Source organism: Scardinius erythrophthalmus (genome assembly GCF_964197995.2).
Source record: "Scardinius erythrophthalmus genome assembly, chromosome: 23".
Taxonomy (NCBI): Eukaryota; Metazoa; Chordata; class Actinopteri; order Cypriniformes; family Leuciscidae; genus Scardinius; species Scardinius erythrophthalmus.
In genome coordinates this window covers 13,033,128-13,053,333 of record NC_138243.1, presented here as the reverse complement: position 1 = coordinate 13,053,333, position 20,206 = coordinate 13,033,128, and the positions used below count along the sequence as shown (strand labels likewise).

The 20,206-nt window shown below is 37.1% G+C and overlaps 2 protein-coding genes and 1 long non-coding RNA gene across 4 annotated transcripts in view; 2 read left to right on the top strand and 1 right to left on the bottom strand.

Annotated features, from left to right (window-relative positions):
* Nucleotides 1-5,007, bottom strand: part of ppp3ccb (protein phosphatase 3, catalytic subunit, gamma isozyme, b) — a 28,023-nt gene extending 23,016 nt beyond the window's left edge. Inside the window, exon 1 of one of the 2 annotated variants that reach the window (XM_081354818.1) lies at nt 4,622-5,007. In XM_081354818.1, coding sequence (XP_081210944.1) covers nt 4,622-4,673 — 52 coding nt within the window. In that variant the 5' untranslated portion in view covers nt 4,674-5,007. The remainder of the gene's footprint in view (nt 1-4,621) is intronic. The other variant, XM_081354819.1, reaches the window with a different exon arrangement.
* Nucleotides 5,008-8,701: 3,694 nt separating this feature from the next.
* LOC308684017 (5-hydroxytryptamine receptor 7) lies at nt 8,702-19,982 on the top strand (the record flags this gene model as incomplete). Its single annotated transcript, XM_081354998.1, has 2 exons — nt 8,702-9,168; nt 19,232-19,982. 2 exons carry the CDS (start codon nt 8,702-8,704, stop codon nt 19,980-19,982), a joined length of 1,218 nt encoding a protein of 405 aa, XP_081211124.1.
* Nucleotides 11,614-14,748, top strand: LOC308684018. The gene is made up of 4 exons (XR_014029315.1): nt 11,614-11,678; nt 12,136-12,192; nt 12,665-12,739; nt 12,830-14,748. It is a non-coding gene; the product is annotated as an uncharacterized lncRNA (long non-coding RNA).
* Nucleotides 19,983-20,206: the final 224 nt, after the last annotated feature.

Below are 20,206 nucleotides of genomic sequence, written 5' to 3'. Positions count from 1 at the left end.
GCTTGACAGAATAAAGGAAGGACACCTGCTCATTTGCCTATATTAACTAAAGCCGTAACAGGGCTATTATCTGGATCGAGGGTTGAGTTCACTCTTCTGCAGCAACGGCAGCGAAAATGTGTAACCTCTCAGTGTTGTGCATTTGCATGTGAAAATTAAGCCCTCAGGACAGGATGGGGGTTTTACTATCAAAGTACCAACATACTGTGTGTGTATGATCTCAAAACCTAACTGAAGGCCCACTTAAAAGCAGGTCAGTTTTCAAGAACAAAAACAGTGCTTTTGGACTGTGCGTGGGGTGCATTTGAAACCAAATTTATTCTGTAATCTTAAAGGAATAGTTCAACCAAAAATGAAAATCCGGTCATCATTTACTCACCCTCATATCGTTCCAAAGTTCTATGAATATCTTTTTTCTGTAGAACATAACATTTTCAATCTTTTCACTCATATAATGGAAGTCAGTGGGGTCTAATGTGGTTGTTTTGGTCCTCACTGGCTTATTGTTTAGACAAAAAGATTTGAAACATTACTGAAAATATCTTCTTTTTTTATGCAGACGCAAGTAAGTTGGTGATTAAAGGATAATAGAATTTGCATTTATGGATGGACTATCCCTTTAAGAACCATTTGGACCAGACCGCATGTATATTAATAAGGAAGCTAGAAAAGTCGTTACTTCCTGTGTCAGCCTGATCTGTGGTTTTATCGCACTAACTGTTTTTTGACAGAATATTAGAGAACATTTTTGGTAAGAAATCTCATGGACTTGTTCTGGGCAAGGATGACGAGGGCTATCTTGGGAGGTACAAGCGAACCTAGAGAGACGCTGCTGTGTAAGACTGGCCCGAGGTCCGTTAATCATGCATGAGGACAGAATAATTACACAAGCAGGGTGACGTTGACCCTGACAGCTCTAGTTTCTATCTGTAAATAAGCCAAAAGGTCAAAACATCAAATTTACCAGCAGCCTGACAGGGGTCCAAAACTTTATAGAATCAGTTGCATAACTCATTTCCAGACGACATGCAGTAGATGGTGATATGATTTCATGTTGATTAGAGATGCACCAGTCAACCTGCCATCAAAGTCAACCGACTGGTTGCCGATCATGCGTTCAAAACAAAAAACAGTTCTGATTGATGGTGGTTTTTTTGGGTGGCTGATCTTGAACACAAACCGCATTGCAATAATTTCTCAAAATGTCATTTGTGTGGAAATATTACAAAGTCTATAACCATGACGTTAACACAGGCCAGAGACGGGACACACAGAAGAAGGACGAAAAGAGGAGAGCACAGATGTGCCGCAGAGAAAAAACTATACCAGGCAGATCAAGCTCAGACCTTGAAAATATTGGGAGAAAAATATAAATATTGAATTGGAGATGGGGGTTAATATGAATATGTCTCTATGGCATTTTTTTCCATTACCTCCGTTTAATGCCTATTAAAGTGTGCAGCGGTAACAAGAAAACGCTATATCGCTGCTGTTCCATAAGCGCCACCTACAGACAGAGAGTAAATTAGCATTTTCATCCAGTCCATCCGCTGGTTTTGTTTTGTGCAGGTATGTTTTATGTAGCATAATTTCAAAAAGCTAAAGTCAGACCATTCTGTTTGCATTGAATCTTGAAATGATACAATCTAATTTAATTTTTTTTTAAACAAATCTTTTTTGGATCTCGAGTAAAATGCAATGGTTGCCTCTTATTTCAAACAGATACAGCATTTTAGGCCAGTTTGGCCTGTATAATAGAGCAAATAGCTACAAAAACAGCAACCCAACTTGAATTGCTCTTTCATGGCAACCTTACAAGCTTTCAACGGACTGCTGGCCCATGTTTAAATACACAGCACAACAACTACTGCACTGTCTGCCGTTCTCAGCAGGGGAAAGTGAGAAAAGAGTTGCGTGGAAACGTCTAGCAACTAATCAAAGCTTTTAAAGGCACTTAACCTCAGCTTTCCTCCGCCTCCGTGGTATTGTTCCAAGCAAGGCTCGGCTGATGAGTGCGGAGTAGAAAAGTGCCGCTGCGATCCTTGATTCCCCACGCTCCGTGCTTTAGCTGTGGGAGGACTCATCAAGACACGGCCTTGGCGAGAACCTCAACTCCCACTCAGCACTTCAATCATGCTGGAGTTCATTCTCACAAAGATTATAGTCCTTTTAAAGACAAGCTTTAGTTATTTTACCTTCCAAACACAATATTTTCTGAACGCAACAACAGGCGCGCATGGAAGATTTTTTTTTTACACTCGAGTTGACTGAATTCACCTTTCATCGGCCAGAAAAAAAAAAAGCTTACCCAGAACATCTCAAGGTGGTATCAGAATACGGGCGCGACAGCACTCAATGCTTGATTGGTCATTGGGTAGCAATGGTTTCAAGGTGCTAACAATTAACAATAGAGTGCGACGGTCAGGTTCTGGAAGACCAAAAACTCACTTTACAATTTACAGTATAACTTTAAAGGCAGACCTACAACTATGAGGTACGAGGTTGTTAATCGATGGTATACGTTTTTGTTGAAGCCATCCGTTTGCATTATTTCAACTTACTCTTAAAATAACTGTTTAAAAGCTAAATTTATGGTGAGAAACTACATTACCCATGATCCTCTACAGAAAATTTCACCAATCAGACTTGCAGAGAGAGATGCTCTATGCAAGGATTCTGATTGTGCCACTTAAGTCTTGTACCTCTGTTTCTTTTTTGTCTGATTTATAAATACTTTTTCACCTTGTATCTAGTTGGCTTGGTTCATGGATTATAACGCTTTAACAAATACTTTTTAAAAATCCCTATGGGAAAAAACGCCACTGGAAACGTGGCCAGGCACTAATGCACTCTATTAACACCTGCATCATTCCGCAGACAATGTTCCCTCTCTCGTTTCGTTGAATAATTCTCAAGTTTGAACCTTCCGCAACATGGATGTCTGACCACCGTGGCCTACAAATAAAACATTTTTCAGACAGCCTGCAATTAAACATACGTGTAGCGTAAAATCCAGGTGTTGGAGTGCTTAAACTGAAAAGAGGCATTCAGTGAAACCTGGAACTAATTTGAAGCTGAAATGCTCCTGTTCCTGCAAAAGGGGATCACAGATTCTAGACAAAAACAGGCTTCGGCTCTTTTTAATGAGGTTTTTTTTTTTTTTTTCTGTAGCGATTTAGATCGCTGAATGGTCTGACTTGGGAAGGAAGATGCAAGTCATTACAGATCCAGACTACTAGAGAGCCCAGTGCTATCAGCTCATTACAGAGACCGTCTAATTGAGCCCGATCAGCCAAAACACATCGAGCTGACAGCAGCACATAAAAAACTGAGAGGAGAGAACACACTATGTCAGCGGACACACTAGTTTTAATCAAAAACTAGCCCAAGTTCCCCAGGTGCTTCTATACCCATGAAGCTACGGACCAAATGATCCAATTAGTGTATTACTCCACTGTGTCTCACTCCTTTGATATAAGAAACTCCCACGAGCCCTAGATAGGGAGCTGCTACACCACGTAACCAGGGGTCAATCCTTTCTTGAGTTTAAAGATTATTTGTATGAGGTTAATTGGGATCACACGGATAACTTCAATTAGTTTAGTTCTATCTCAGTCAAGGGAGCAAGGTAAAGTAAGTGACACAGTTTTTGAGCATAGCGTTTTTTGAACTAAACTGTCCGGAGATCACTGATGTTGCCTAAATCCCAAGGAAGAATGGAAGCAAGAGGATGAAAGCAAATACAATAATGTGAATTAATATTAGCAGTCAATGTTGTGCATGTAAGCATGTAAACCTCTACAGTCTTTCTGAAACAGTAAGTGGCTTTTAAGCTCACCAAAATCTTTTAACATTAAAAAAAAGTTAGATTAATCTCTCATTTTAAAATGTATATGTTTTTTCAGTAATATATATTACATATACATTTAAAAAAGTAATTCCTTATTTTAAGATTTATATTTATGTATATTAAGTGTAACCAGAAAGACCACCAAAATGTTTACATTTCAAAAAGTTAGATAAATCTATACATACAAAATCCTTTTATATTTTGAAAAATGTTGCTGTGAAAAATATATATGTACACATATACACACACATACATACATATACATAGGCTACATATACATATATATATATATATATATATATATATAATTAGTAAAGAGAAAAACACCTGCAATATGTGAAATGGTTTTTTTTTTCTTCTTGACACGGCTTTGGCAGTTTCAATTTCATGAATCATCGGGGCTTTGCATATTCAGACCACCGAGTAACATGCATTCCCACTAATATCCCTACAATGGTCTAATTCACTAAGAGCTTTCCTTCTGCGTACTGTTTGCACACTGCAGCTTAAAACTTCATTGATCTCATTTAATTCATGCCAGTCCATCCCATGCAGCCTTAGCCAACCTGTCAAATTAGCCATCAACATGTGTGTCATTAGACTTTCTAAGTTATCCAAAAGTCAGTCAACACAACAGATGTCTACACTTGTTTATCTTTATATTAACGTTACACATAAACTGAATGTCACCCATCAGCTACCAGAGCGGGTTAGCTAACAGAAAACCAGCAAAACTGAATAAAAACGTACGGTTTCACATAGAAAATGTACCTTTTACGAGCCGTTCGGTGGTGGATTGTTTATTCTGCTCCTTCACCGACATCCTTCAGTTTTTCTCGGTGGAATAATTGTAATTCCTCCTTGTAGCTGAACCCAGCTAGTCGCGTTAGCCCGCTAGCTCGGCTAAGCTACTGACGTTTCAGTTCGCGAGGAAAGTCCTGACCGCTCCGCTATAAAAGCGGGGAAACGGAGTCAGCGCGCTCGTCCGGGTCGGCTTGTTGATATGTACACTCAAACGGTGGGGGAAAGGGGAAGGGGGAGCCCACTGTAGCGGCAGAGTTTTATTTTCTGCCGTGTCTGTCCTTCGGGTTTGCTCACACAGGCGACCCAGCTGCTGTCAATTTCTCCGAGGGAGTAACGATGTCCGATTCGTGAACGAATCGTTCGGTTGAGTCGGATCGTTTCAGGGAATCGTTTGAACCTGTTCATAAATCCTGTCTGAACGGCTCGTTGTCGAATATGACTGAATCGGTTCTTGAGTCAACAATTCACCGACTCATCCTGTCTCAAACTGTCTCCCCTCCCTATGTTTAAATTGTTATTTATGTTTAAAATGTAATTTAAACTAAACATAGCCTAAAAAACAAGACAATGCAGACGTAGCCTACAGCCAGAGTAACAAAAAGGAAATAACTTAATAAATTAGCCCACACGAGGGCACAAATGATGAATATACAGTTTTCGTTGCTTTAGGATTAACAGAGCTTTTGATAGTTTCCTTATCTGATCACTTTTGAATAAAGAAGAGAGGTTTAGAGGCCGAACATTTTTTTTTATGTAGGCCTATGTGAAATTTTGCTAGCATGACATAATGTTATGTAGGCTAGTAATATTTTCCATCTCTTTTGAGTATTCAAACAATCCAAAGAAACATATTTAAAAGAGAAAGAAAAGTCACTAACAAAATTTAATTGGATAAACAGTAAAAAAAATAATAATAATAATACAACAATTTCTGTGCGTAGGATAGCCCAAACAAGTGAATAACATTTTCCTCAGGAGAGTGACAGAAAGAAACATTATCAAGGCTTTAGTTGGGTAAACTTTATGAATCAATTTAAATGTTATTTCTTTTACTTTATTGGTAAGCAGATACTCAGGACCATACTTTCTCCTAATATACAATGTAAGGAATTGTTACTGCCTCTCTCTGGAAGAGCTACTCTGATATTACAGTTATTTTTTGTTTCTCGAAAAGCATATGCTCCCAATCATTGTGTCAGTTAAGTTCAGGGAGATAGGTTACATGGCCATGGAAATATGGAAACATGCCGAAATAAAGACACTCCAGAGGTAATTGCATGGAAAACAACAGCATATTCATCAGCAGTAGGAAAAAAATAAAAATAAATAAATAAAAATAAATTCTAAATAGGCTTTAAACCTGCCCTGTGGACTAAAATAGGCCCTACGCATGTTTTGAACCAGTTGCAAAGAAGTGGTTTATTTTTGTAGACAATATCCTTATTGTTCCATAAGTCCAAGCCAATAGCATCTTATGGAAATTAGAAAGTTTGATAGGGATCTTTGCAACATTATAATTACAAAAGAAAATAGGAGAGTAGCCTATCCAGCCCACCAACTTTATAAAACATATAATTAAGGATAATATTCCAAAGTGAAGAGGGCTTAGGAAATTACCAAGCATATCCTTTAGACATGTCCGATTCACAATAAACAGAGAACTGATGAGTGAGTTAATCAAGTTGTTAATAGCATAGCCCTATTCCTAATAAAATGTAGGCTACTGGGATAATGTTTGTATTTTATCTACTTTTTTATTAATTTGGACATGTAAACATCCTTTTATTAAAACTCGTCATAAAACTCGTAGTAATTATAAATATGTGCTTACAAATGGCTTCATTTCAAGGTTAGACAGAATATAAATGCCACGCCGGTGACGCAATCACGTCACGGCGTACAAGAATCGCTAAATTGGTTGCTGAACCGGTTCTTTAAAATCTTCAAAAGAACCGATTCCAGAAAATGGCTCAGACTTCATGAGGGAAAGGAGGCGGGGGGACAATAAAAAGGCTGTGCGCGAGATGTTGCCAGTTTTTGTCAAGCGACCACAGTGGCCTGTAAATAATAAATATGTATTCTGGTTTGGTTTTACTGTAACGCTCAAATTCCGTGCCTCACTGTTTTGTCTTTCTTCTTTCTTGTTTGATCCACTGAGTCGTCCTGACTCCCTTCTTGCGGATTAAACTCTAATCCACAGTGCAAACGGATTTCCTACAACATGGCGAATTGTGCTCGGCATACATATTTGTGGGTAGTGTAGTTTTTAACATAGCCTACATCTAGCCATATGAAGTCATATGCATCGCTATGAAATTATCCATACGTCTGGGATAATCCAATGATTTTGATTAGCCTACACAAATTGCTATGTTATAGACCAGAACAATTATAGAGAAACACATTGTGGAGGTTATAGTTATGAATGGGAGATAATTCATAAACAGTAATCCAGCATTGTCACCCAGTGGTCAAATAGAGAAAAGTCAGATTGTTTCATTGTTCAATGGTTTATAAACCTGACTTGAACGATATATTACCCTATAGGCCTACTGATTTTCACCAACTGTTCATGGCCACGGCAGATGTATAAGGGTCCAGACTTATATTTTACTACCCCATAATAACATGAATAATTTTTATTCTTCTAATTTTAGGCTTTGGGGTCAGGCTCAGGCCTATTGTTTTTTCTACACACTGTAAAAATATTTAATGATTTGGTATCACAACTTTTTTTCTTTTGTCAAATCAATTTAGATAAGTCATGTGGTTCAGACTGTGTTTCTGTTAATTAAACCAATCTCTTTCATTGTGTAACTAAAATTTTTTATTTCAATGAGCTCAAAATTTTAAGACAACCAGGTTACTTACTTTTTTTAACGTTAAATATATATAAAAAAAATTTGTTAACAATGCATTTATGAAACTGAATAAGAGAAACCATTAATGATTTTGTTGTTTTAAAATAGACCGTATAAAGATTATTATGGTATCACTATGATGGAGTACATTAAAATATAAAGAGAGCATTTGACAGTATAGAAGTCTATAAATATTGTAGGCCTACTGATGAGGTGATTATATAACAAACTATTAGGCTCCTTTATAGGCCTATTTTATGGTGAGTTTTTGAAGCCACGATTCATCCCCAGAGGGCGACCTTCTACAGAGAGCTATGTTGTTATGCATAAACATTAAATTATGAGCAAGGCGAGTGTTTGCTTTAATAAAATATAGCCAACCATCTGAATAAACCGTCTCAAATGTGTTATCATGCTGGAACATGGTGATTAAATATTTTTAATTTTATATCTATGTTTTATATTAACACCCTGCAGACCCAAAAAGGAGTATTTCGGAATTTGATTGATTATTTATAGGCTACTGAATGAATTAAAACTGACCTCCTGAATAAGCAATAGGCTATTATTTTATCTTATATTATCATAGCTTTCGTAATAGGCCTAGATAGATCTAATATTTAATATTAGCCTAATATAAAGATAGAAAATTTGACGTTGCTATGCAACAAAAATAATCCATATGCATTTCTATCAAAGACAACGTTATACTGTGGAATAAACTAGGACTAGAATATTGTATTGGCCAATCAGAAGCCAGAACTTTTCTTAACGACGTAGAATAGCCTTTTTAAATTAGGATATCATAAAGTTATTTAATATCAATAGCTATTATTTTACCAACGCTGTGTTTAAGTGGCGTTAATTGAAAGCATATTTTAATTTCAAAACTAATATTTTATATTTTGTAGGCTAAGAGTGTTATGCACCAGCGTCTGTCAGGGTTCACTGGCAGGTTCACTATTCACAGAACGGCTCTCAGAACTACTTATAGCCCGTGTTTTGTTTCTCCCCCTCAGCGGAACGAGGCTGAGAGAGTTCTCTGTGTTTCTCATCACTCTCCTCGGGTGTATTTTGTTGTTCGGACCGCTGAAGCCGGACTCGGAAAGTTCGTAGGCACCATGACGTTCACTGTCCACTTCAGGCGCGCGGAAGTTTTATTCACTGTCAAAATCTCGATACAGTGATGTTCACGACACATGGGGCTGAACTGGTTTCTTTTTCCAGAGAGACCGAAATCTCCTTTTTCAATGGGACAACTGAGTTTTCCCCCACTGTTCTATTAACCACAGCGGAGCCCAAAAGTAATGAGTCGTGCGGGGAGCAGCAGACTCTGGACCTGGACTTGACTAAAACAGTGGTCATTGGGATGATGCTGAGCACCATCACTGCGGTCACTGTGATGGGGAATTCTCTGGTCGTTATTGCGGTGTGCGTCGTGAAGAAACTCAGACAACCGTCCAACTATTTGCTAGTATCTCTGGCTTTAGCTGATCTTTCTGTGGCTGTAGCCGTGATGCCCTTTGTCATAGTGACTGACCTGACAGGGGGCGTCTGGCTGTTTGGGGAGGTTTTCTGCAATGTCTTTATTGGGATGGATGTCATGTGCTGCACGGCTTCAATAATGACTTTGTGTGTGATCAGTGTGGACAGGTAAGATCGAAGAGTTCGAAATTCTTTAAGGGTTTTAGTTCTTTTAAAGAAATTGAATTCATATGCAGTTCTGGCAAATAATTTGACACCTTTTGATTGACAAACGTTAATAGATGTTATAATGCTTAACATATCATTATTTAAATATGGGTTTATGTATATGCTTTGCTTGGCTATAGCCAAGATGTTATGGTTTTCAAATAAGAATAATTGAATATATTATATTCAATATATTATATATTATATAATTTATAATTCAATTCATATTCAAATATTTTTGACAACTAAATTATAGAAAATCTCTATATATAATATAAAATCTATATAGCCTAGATATTCAGAATATTCTATGTTCTTGGCTGATTTTCAAAAAATATACAACAAAATGATATAAAATCTATATATAGTATAAAATCTATATAGATATTCAATTAATTGTATATCCTTGGCTGTTATCAAGATGTTATGATTTTCAAATAATATGCAATAGAAATATATAAATCTATATGTTGTATAAAAAGTATATAGATAGGTTATTCAATCAATTAATTGAAAAATTCCCTATAAATAAAACTTAATATTATAACTTAATGAAAAAAATTGAAAATTATATAAATAACCCATGTAAGAAATATTCACTGACATGCTCCAATATCAGTGTGAAAACTTGCCCCGACCTGTTATTCATTACACACACACACACACACACACACACACACACACACACACACACACACACACACACACACACACACACACACACACACACACACACACACACACACACACACACACACACACACAAATTAATGAATAAAAAATGTCATAAACATTTATTTTGTTGAAATTTGAACTTGCTATTGCAAAATATGATAATTATGGAATTTTTCTTTGGAGGATAAAATCCACAATGTCCTAATTTTAGAGAGTTTTAAGAGTATCAACATTCAAATCTAAATGATGGAAGTATTTATGTAATTGTATTTTTGACTCCAAACCTAATACTAAAATATATCCCCGGTCTCCTTTATAATTGAAAGTGCATGAGCTACTGATCTGTTAGTTAAGCAAATATTGCACAATGTTTATTAATGATTTTTCAATGAAAACTGAAAAGCATGTTGGGTATCCATTTCCATAATAATAATATATATATATATATATATATATATATATATATATATATATATATATATATATATATATATATATATATAAAACGCACAAGAGCAACCCTAAATAAATAAACAGAGCATTAAAAAATGCTTCCATGTAATTTGAGGCTGCATGAACTAGACTTTGAAGCTGCGTCCTGGTGCGTATGCAATTTTGATGGTGCTCTTTGATAAAGTTCTGAGCTGGAACCCCAGGAGGTGAGGAGGACTGCGTGCTGGAACACCCTGCTTGGCCGCGGCTATTCGATTAAAATGTTAGGTCCTTTCACGAGTCTCAGTAATAAGCGCTGGCCTGACAACGTGTATCTGCTGCCTAAATCGGAATGTTTCTGGCATTCGTGGGACAGTGCAATGTGTACCTGTAGATGCATGGAAGTAGAATAACCTGGTGATTGGAGGTGGACTGAGAATCATGCCTGTTTTTACAACCATCCTACACGATGAGTGACTATAAAATTGCAAGGCTGCAAAACAGGTTTAGACTTTGACTACACTGTAAAAACTAAAGGAGCCTCAAGTATCCTGTTGGATACTCAAGGAACTTCAAAATGTAATTTTGGTGCCTCAAAGCTCTTTTTCCTATAGAAGGGTTACTGGAAGAGCATTGACAATCTTTGAGGTTCTTGCTGGAACTTATGGGATCCTTTAAGCACTTTGTATTTACTTCAGAGGTTCTGGAGTCACCTTTTCATTACTATGAGACCTCGAAGTGCTTTGGGGGAAAATAGAGGAACTTGAATGCGATAGAAGGGTTATTGGAAGATCTTTTAACATTTAAGTGGTTCCTGGAAGATCTCTTAAGTTAAAGCCAGCATCTGGAGGAACCCAATGGTTCAGTGAGGCCAGAATTAGATTATTATTCTATTATTATTATTATTATCCTATTATTATTATTATTATAGGCTACTTAAGTTTGATTCAGTATACATACCCAGGTGAAAAAGACGTACTATTAAATGTATTAAAAATTTACTTGAGTGTGTTTTTAGTAGACCTACAATACAAATATACTTTAATGCATTTTAATACATTTAACAGTAACCTAGTCTTTTTCACTTGGGTAGATTACATATATTTAGTATAGGCCTATTTTATTAAGTCATTTAAACCTTAAACAACAACACTAAATAATAATAATATTATATGAAGAAGAAGAAGCAGGAGGAGAGAAGTTTTATTCAGTCACGAAACTGCTGCTATTCCTCTGCTGTCGTCGCTTCAGTGATCCTCGCGCTGCTCGCGCGCAACAAAGCTCAGCTGATCGACGTCATCGGTTTGAAAGTAACGGCTCCTCTCATCAAAGCTTCCGCCGTTTGTTCGGCTCTCCATTACAAGGTTTGTAAACTCGCCAAATAAATATAAATACAGAGTCTACTCACTATATATTTAAACACACATATATATAAACTAAATTTATTATACATTACTACGTTTTTACAGTGTTTACCACTCGTTTATTGCACAGTATCTGTTTTTAGCCGCGATGCTAACTACGTTGATCTAATGAACAAATGGAAATGATTGACTTATTGTCTTAGATTGATTTAGTCATTCAATTCAACATATTTTGTACAACTGTGTCTTCAAATTGCCTAACTAATTTAGAAAATTCTCTGATTGTTATGAATAACAAAAACAGGTTATAGTTTGCTCTGTTTTTGTTTAGCCTAACGTTAACTTTACTTACTAACGTTACAGGTGCCCTCATTCTCTCAAATACCATTTTAAAGCCATTTACTGGTCAATAAATATTATGTTGTGAATAATCAGCTTTGTTCTTTTGTTTCCCCAGAACAACCATTACATTTCTAAAATAATCTGAACATTTCAGTGGCAACATTGAATTACAGTAAGTTACCTGCACCACATGCTGTACTTTATTACTATGAACTTTCTCTGTGTGAAATTGTATTGTTTGACTGTGTACTTGTGTTTTTTAAATCAGTTATTCTCTGAAAATCTTTTCTCATGATCTCAAATCTCATTCATGTTACTCAGAAAAATAATATCACAGGTTTGATTCACAAAAAATGCTATAGACATTTTAACTCTGAATTATAACTTCAAGTTTAGTCTTTTTCGACAAAAAAAAAAAAAAAAAAAAAAAAAGGAAAAAGCTATTAGGCTTCAGAAGACTTGCAACACAACCCATAACACATGAGTTGTGAACTCATTGATTATTTTTAGGATCTTTTCTGGGACATTTTTGGATCTTAACCATTTTTACATAAAGTGTTGTATTGAATTGAACTAGACAAGTGTACATAAGAATGGTTTCATGAATGATTTACACATTTTTTTTCTGCTTGTGTTTCATGCAGTGAAATTGAACGGTGACTGGGGTTGCATTATGCCTGAGATCTGCTTTTGGGTTCCACAGACAGAAAGTCAAACAGGTTTGGAACGTCACAAGGCTGAGGAAATTATTTAAATTTCACAACTATCACTTTAATAACATTACTAACAGTAAATTTTGTACTTTGCAGGGATCTGAAATAAGCTGAAATACAAGTTTGATCAAGAATAAAAATCCTCCTGTAGACCTGAAAATCATTGAAGTGTCTGGACCATCCACCAGAACAGAGGAAAAACAAACGGAAAACGATGCTGTACCTTTTCACTTTTCTAACTCGTTAAGTACCTCACACCAACTTGGTCCCACAGTGACATTTTTGACCACAAACGAAATTGCTGATCGTGTGGATTCTTAGTAAAATGACTGGAATTCTACGGTGGCCCAGTAGTGCACAACACATCGAAATGTAAAAAGCAAACATAAGTTCACAACACAACGGAAACAAGCCACAACACAACGAAATAAAGCCACAACACAACGGAAATAAGCCACAACACAACGAAATAAAGCCACAACACAACGGAAAATCTACAACACAACGAAATAAAGCCACAACACAACGGAAATGCTCCCGACCACTAGAGGGCTCTCGGAGCCCGGTAAAGTTAGTTTTCCTAGCCATTGTTCTATAGAGTCAGCAGTCTTAATATATCAATACCACGATTAGTTTTAACAGTGTATAAAGACATAAAATATTACTTCAAAATAACCTACATGAATTATAGCTGCGTATTTGATTTATACTCGAGAACGCTTGGACGCGCTACCACAGCGCATGATCCATAAGGGAACGTCTGGCAATTCCATCAAGTGGTTAAAACGTATAATTTATTATAATATAATTTGATAAATAAAAATAAAAAACATTTGTTGAAATAGGAAGGTATTGGCACAATTCCACCTATAATAAGTCAGTCTGGTCACTAGAACCACAAGCTTTGTGACATGATAAAAGAAAAAAAAAACTTTTACAGAAATTTCCTAAAAAAAATGTTTACTGTAAATACATGAAGGGTATTGGAAAAAAGTCACCTGTATTAAGTCAGTCTACTATCAAATACAATCAAGCTTTGGATTTTGAACATGTCTGTTTTTGAATGTTAAAAGTAATTTTAATTAATACAAATTATACGTTTTAACAACTTGGAGGAATTGGCAGACGTTTCCTCTGGGATCAAGCGCTGTGGTAAGCGCGTCAAACTAACTTTATCGCGCTCCGAGAGCCGTCTAGTGGTCGGGAGCATTTCCGTTTTGTTGTGGCTTTATTTCGTTGTGTTGTAGATTTTCCGTTGTGTTGTGGCTTTATTTCGTTGTGTTGTAGATTTTCCGTTGTGTTGTGGCTTATTTCCGTTGTGTTGTGGCTTATTTCCGTTGTGTTGTGGCTTTATTTCGTTGTGTTGTGAACTTATGTTTGCTTTTTAAATGTCGTTGTGTTGTGCACTACTGGGCCACCGTAGAATTCCCCAGTGAACATTCACAGAACAACAGATAATTTTACTGCACCTTACTACTGTTTCCGGGTCGAAGCCTCTACTTCCTCTATCTTGTTTCATGAGAATACTCAACAACCATTTATGAACACTGTTGATTCAAGTCACACATTTAAGATTTTCAAAAGCCATAGTGTACATTATAGACTCCAGTCTAACGGCATCCCAGACTTAAACATTTTATGATTCAAAATAGCTGAATAACTAACAATCTGAGATTTCAGTATAGAGATAAAGGTTACAGCACAATGAGTGTATATTAGCACTGTTGTTTGTTTTTGGCATCTGATAGAGCTTTTGGACTTGGAAACAGTGATGTTAGACTTACCATCGGACTGAAACACAAATGTGTTAAAGTTAAGTATGATGGACATTTTTAATTAGTTCAAATGTAATTTTATTTACATTGATTTATTTCGTGGAACATGTGTTTCCATGCATTTTGTTGAGATGTCTTTTCTTGTTTATCTATTGTATATACATGGTTGATTATTCATGTTGCTTATGTATTATACTATTTTTTTGTGTATTCATTGATATTAATCTGTAGTTAGCTTTTTTCCCCATGTGCATGGAAGTGTATGTATAAAAATGGATATCAATAAACAATTCTTATTTTGTATTTGGTTCAATTTGTTTATTATAATAGATGTCAAAGGTAACCATAGTAACAATATGAAATTAAATATTTAAAAAAAATGAAATTTGGTTCCTGGAGGCACCCAAAGTGGTTCCACACAGTGCCTAATATCAGAGTTCCTCAGGAAACCTGTGTGGTTCCTCAGAGAACCGGCCCTTTTTAAAGGGTGCCTAGAGGATCTACAGACGGTTCCGCCGGTGTGGCGAAGTGAAGAACCCCAAAAGGTTCCTCCAGGCACCTTTTATTTTTACAGTGTACTTCACTAAAATTATACTGTGAATAGTACATTTTGCAAATGCTGAAGATAAATAATTCAAGGATTATAGATGGCTGTAGAAATGTTCTCTTTTAACGAGCTTTGTGAAAAGTTTTCTCTAAAACTTGAAGTCATTATTTAAGGCAACTTTAAGGATTAATTTAGAAGACGAATGTTAAAATGACAAAATACCAACCAACCAAAGTCTCCATGCACCTGATGGAGATGTTTCTGTTTTCAATATGGCTTTTCATTTCAATACAAGAGCTAGTTTTTAAGTTCCTGAATAACCTTCAATCCAAATGAGTACTATAGGTAGTATATGGATGTTCTTCAAAGGGATATGACTGGTAAAATCAGGTATATATTGCACACTTAATACCATTCATGAATGCATGTGAAAGCGAAAATACATACAGACAGACATGAAAGATCCAATTAGTGTAAATTAGTGTAATTTATCAATTTGAAAAGATCCTCTTAATACAACTATTCACTAAAGGGGTTTGAAGGTCAGATTATACTGAAAGTACAGATCTCTAATAATGTCCCCTCAGATTTTTTCTTTCTTTGTTTTCGACTACTGCTGTTCTCTCAAGTTAATTTGCTCTGATACATTTGACGGTTCAAGAGTGCTTTTCATTACACATAACTGAATGCTGCGGTGCAAATTCAGTAATATTGATGTAATCTAAACATTACCACCCATAACAATCCTGTCATATTAAGACCTTCAATTTTGCTTTGATCTGTTTTTTTCACTTTTTTCTTCCCTTCATGCTAAAAAACTCTTGCTTTGTTCTAGCTTCAGACAATCAGCTGCTACAACATAACATGGGTTCCAAAACCTACTGAGCTGCTTAGTTGCCTGCAGCTTCAGCAATAGACAGCTTCCTTCTAAGTGAACTTCCTAATTGTCATGCAATCTCATTTGGAATGCTACAAACGGCATACAAATGGTGTTCCACTCAGAAGACTTGCATTTGATTTATTTAAAATCAATTTAGATTGCGATTTATAATTGCTATTAGCATGTTGCTAAGCTAACAGCGCAATACTCAAGCATAAGGGGCTTTCGCACCGGATAGTTCTTGGAACTTAGTTTTAGGAACTAACCACCAGGGTGGTTCCCATGAACTAATGGTTCCCCTAGGAACGTTTACTGGTTGCATTCGCACCGCCAGTAGGAACTCAGAAGTGACGTAAGCCGCAGTTGTTGTTGTGACTTTTATTTTGACGGCGCTGAGAACGCCAGAGCCTTAAAACACAGTGCTTGCATTCTCCGTGTTCATTAGTTTACGATCAGTCTAACAGGCTAATATGTTCTTAGATATAACTATTATACATAGAAAGTAGACAGTAATGAAAAGTTAGTTTGCCGTGTGGTTGATGTCCCGTGTTGCTAGCTGAGCAGAAGTACATAATCATGTTTTGCTTGGTCCCCTCAAAGTTGCGTTGGATTTTCTCCTCAGCGTAAAGTTTAAGAGGCCCATCTATCAGTTTTCCATGTTCGTAGAGTTAGTTTGTGAAGTAAATATATAGGCTATAATCTGTGTGTTTACACAGCCTTTTTTTAAAAAATGGCGGGTGCTGGTGTTTCGCGTGCGTTTGGCCAATCAGCGTACACTAACGTCACTGTAGTTCCTATAGTGCTGGTTTAGACTCGACTCTGAAGCATGAGCTAAATTATTTCCTCCAAAATAGTTCCTAGAACTAAAATAGTTCCTAGTTCCTGCGGTGCGAACGCGCCAAAATCCGGGTACTTTCGCCAATAGTTCTAAGAACTATGAAAAGGTTCCTCCGGTGCGAAAGCCCCTATAAAAACATTATTGCTAATTTTAACCAAAAATATTAAAATAGGCAGTGGAACTGCCTTCTCTGTTATGGACACATTTGATTATTTTTATTTGCCAAGTTTTTGGAGTTTACCTTAGTTTTTGAGGTGGAGTACACCTACGATGCCTTAAAATACTACCTACGTAGGTATCTCAATGTGTTTTGCAACAGCAAATGTTGTTTTCAGTATCAATTACAGCAGCAGCGAATGTTATGCTGTGATTACATCATGCCCATGACTTAAGTACATACAGTAGACACTGGCTTAAGTGCTTTCTGATGATACTCAGAATGAAACGCAGTCTGTCTGAATGAAAGCTTGTTAATCTTACGTTTAGCATTAGCTGCTTTTGTCTGGTGTACTGTCTCTAATGACCGAATATGGCATTCAAAGCTTGGGTTTCGTTACTACCAATGTCTGTCCTTGCAGTCCCTTGTAATCCTTTTGCTGGTTCTCAAATCTTGTCTGACTCTTTAAGAATCACAGTAACTTCCGCTCATTTGCTTGACCTGCCACTGTTAGCATCAGCTGTCCAATCTTGAGAAGTGCCCCTAGACTACATTGTTCATCTCCCATTTCACTTTTCCAACTGAGTACTGTTTTTAATCTAGTTATTATTTCTGTTTTCTAAGAGGCTTCTGCAAGTGTACTGTATTTCATCCAGTATGACAGGAGGCAGAAAGAGCAAACTGGAGTGTAGACAGTACTCAACATCAAAAGATGCTACCCTGCTGATTTAGCCTATATGATAGCACAGTATTTGATGATGACATGAAGAGGCTTTCACTAATAATATGGCTCATGTAGGGTTATTTGAACAAACCTTTTTAAAAGTGAATAAATAACGAATGATTTCTAATTTACCTTTTAATATAACCTCCTAATTATATTTGACATCTTTAACTCATTATGTTTTAATTGTCTGTATAATAAACAAATTAAAAAAGTTAAAGAGAGCACTTTAGCAACTAATATAAAATGGTTTCATGGTTCAGCAATTTATATGGAGTTTCTGTGTAGGTGTATGAAAGGTTTTAACTACCTTATGTGTCCGGTCCAATAAGTGTGTCTCTAAGCCCTTTCTTGATCAGAGGGATTCTCATGCGTGAAATGAAAGCTTTTATTTTTTAGAGGTGGGCAAGGGTATAGAGACTTTTTGCTTTAGTAGGTAAAGAGAAGCCAATGCTATTCAAAATTTATAGAATCTTTAGTTACACTGAAGTCTTTTGAAATGCTCACTGCAGTGAAACAGATTTTGATTAAATCAGATTTTGATGAATGAATGCAGTGATTTGTGGGAAAATCTCTAGAGAATGTGATTCAAACTCGTGTCACCAAAGCTAAACATGTTGGATCACAATAACCCCCAAGCCACAGCTCCAACTGTAAACTTTAGACGCGTGTTTCAGTCTTGACATTAATGATGTGGACAATGAGATCAGAAACATCTGTAACAGGCTATATTCCTTCTCTCATGTCCAAGGGTATACCTATAAGCATTACATGGTGACTTAGCACAGAGAAGAGAGAGATGCAGCAAGAATTACTGCTAATGCAAACATTACATATTTATAATCCCTATTTCTTTTTGAAAGCTTTTGAAGCCATCTAGACTAGAGTGAAAATGCTAATGCTGTCTGAAACATTTTGACAAAGCCAACTGAAACAGAGGGACATCTTAATGCAAGTTTAACACACACAGAGAAATGTAGCTTTTTTCCTTGACACTGAGTGCATTCGGAAAGAAAGAACAACTGATTGTGAACCCAATCCAATATTGTTCTTATATGTATATGAATCCAACTGAGCGTCTGAAAAACTGTGTAGGTACCACATTTGGTGAGGAACGCAGGTCGTTTGCCTTTCGCTGTCAGTCGATTTACTACTCAGAATCTCAGCAGTAGTAGTAGGTCATATCCTGGTACTTTACGCCTATTATGAATTTATGAATACTGTGATTTTGGACTTTTGGACACATTTCACACACTGTTTTTCCCCCACTATATGGTAGGGATGTAGGCATATTCGGATGCTACTTTTGTTGACTGAGTTGTTTGGTTAGATGGATTGTCTGACATACCAGAGATTTAGCTGTGAACACAACGTCTTGTGTTTGTTGGCAAAATTCAGGTCATTAGGAATTTCTTGGGTCTGGTGCTTTTGAGGAATTTTGAGCCATATCTGGATTATACCAGGGTAGGTGCGAGATCTTTGGGTTCAGTCATTTTGAGGAATGCAGTTCTCTGCTAAAACGTGAAACATGTCATATGAAGTTACCTCATTAAACGCGTTATCCTCTGTTTCCGCAGATACCTTGGAATCACTCGCCCTTTGACCTACCCAGCGAGACAGAATGGACAGCTTATGGCCAAGATGATAGTCGGCGTATGGTTGGTGTCTGCATCTATCACTCTGCCACCATTCTGCGGTTGGGCTCAGAACGTCAACACTGCGGGAGTGTGTCTGATCAGCCAGGATGTGGGCTACACCCTCTACTCCACAGCTGTGGCCTTCTACATCCCAATGGTGGTCATGCTTTTCATGTATTACAAGATATTCAAAGCTGCCCGCAAAAGTGGGGCCAAACACCACTTCGCCGCACTTCCCCCAATTCAGATGGCCTGTCCAGAACCAGCGTTGGCCACCGTAGAGGGGCTCTGCATGCAAGGGATGAAGAACCCTGCAGCTACCGAGGAGTTTTCCACCCTCTCCTGTCTGTTGAACCGCGAACGTCGGAGCGCCTCGATTTTCAGGCGGGAGCAGAAGGCGGCCACCACTCTTGGGGTGATCATGGGAATTTTTTCGTTCTGCTGGTTGCCGTTTTTCCTCTTCACCACAGCGCGGCCGTTCATCTGCGGGCTGCTCTGCAGTTGCGCCCCTGTCTGGCTGGAGCGGGTACTGCTGTGGTTGGGCTACACCAACTCGCTCATGAACCCTTTCATCTACGCCTTCTTCAACCGAGACCTGCGTTCAACTTATAAAGACCTGTTACGCTGCCGTTATCGAAACATCAACCGTCGACTCTCGGCTATGGGAGTGCATGAGGCTCTAAAACTCTGACTGCTGGGATGGTGCAAAATATATCCTCTTGACTCTTCTAAAAGTCAAGAAACACAGTTTGGAAGGAATTCACTGGGAATCACAATAAGTCAGATTCATCAAAACATCCCAAGAGAGTGAAGTTTCCTACATAGCATCACTGGAAAAACATACCTCTTTTTTAGTTTAAAAAACTTTAAAACATACCTATAAACACAACGCACTGCAGTTTTCAACTGAAATGG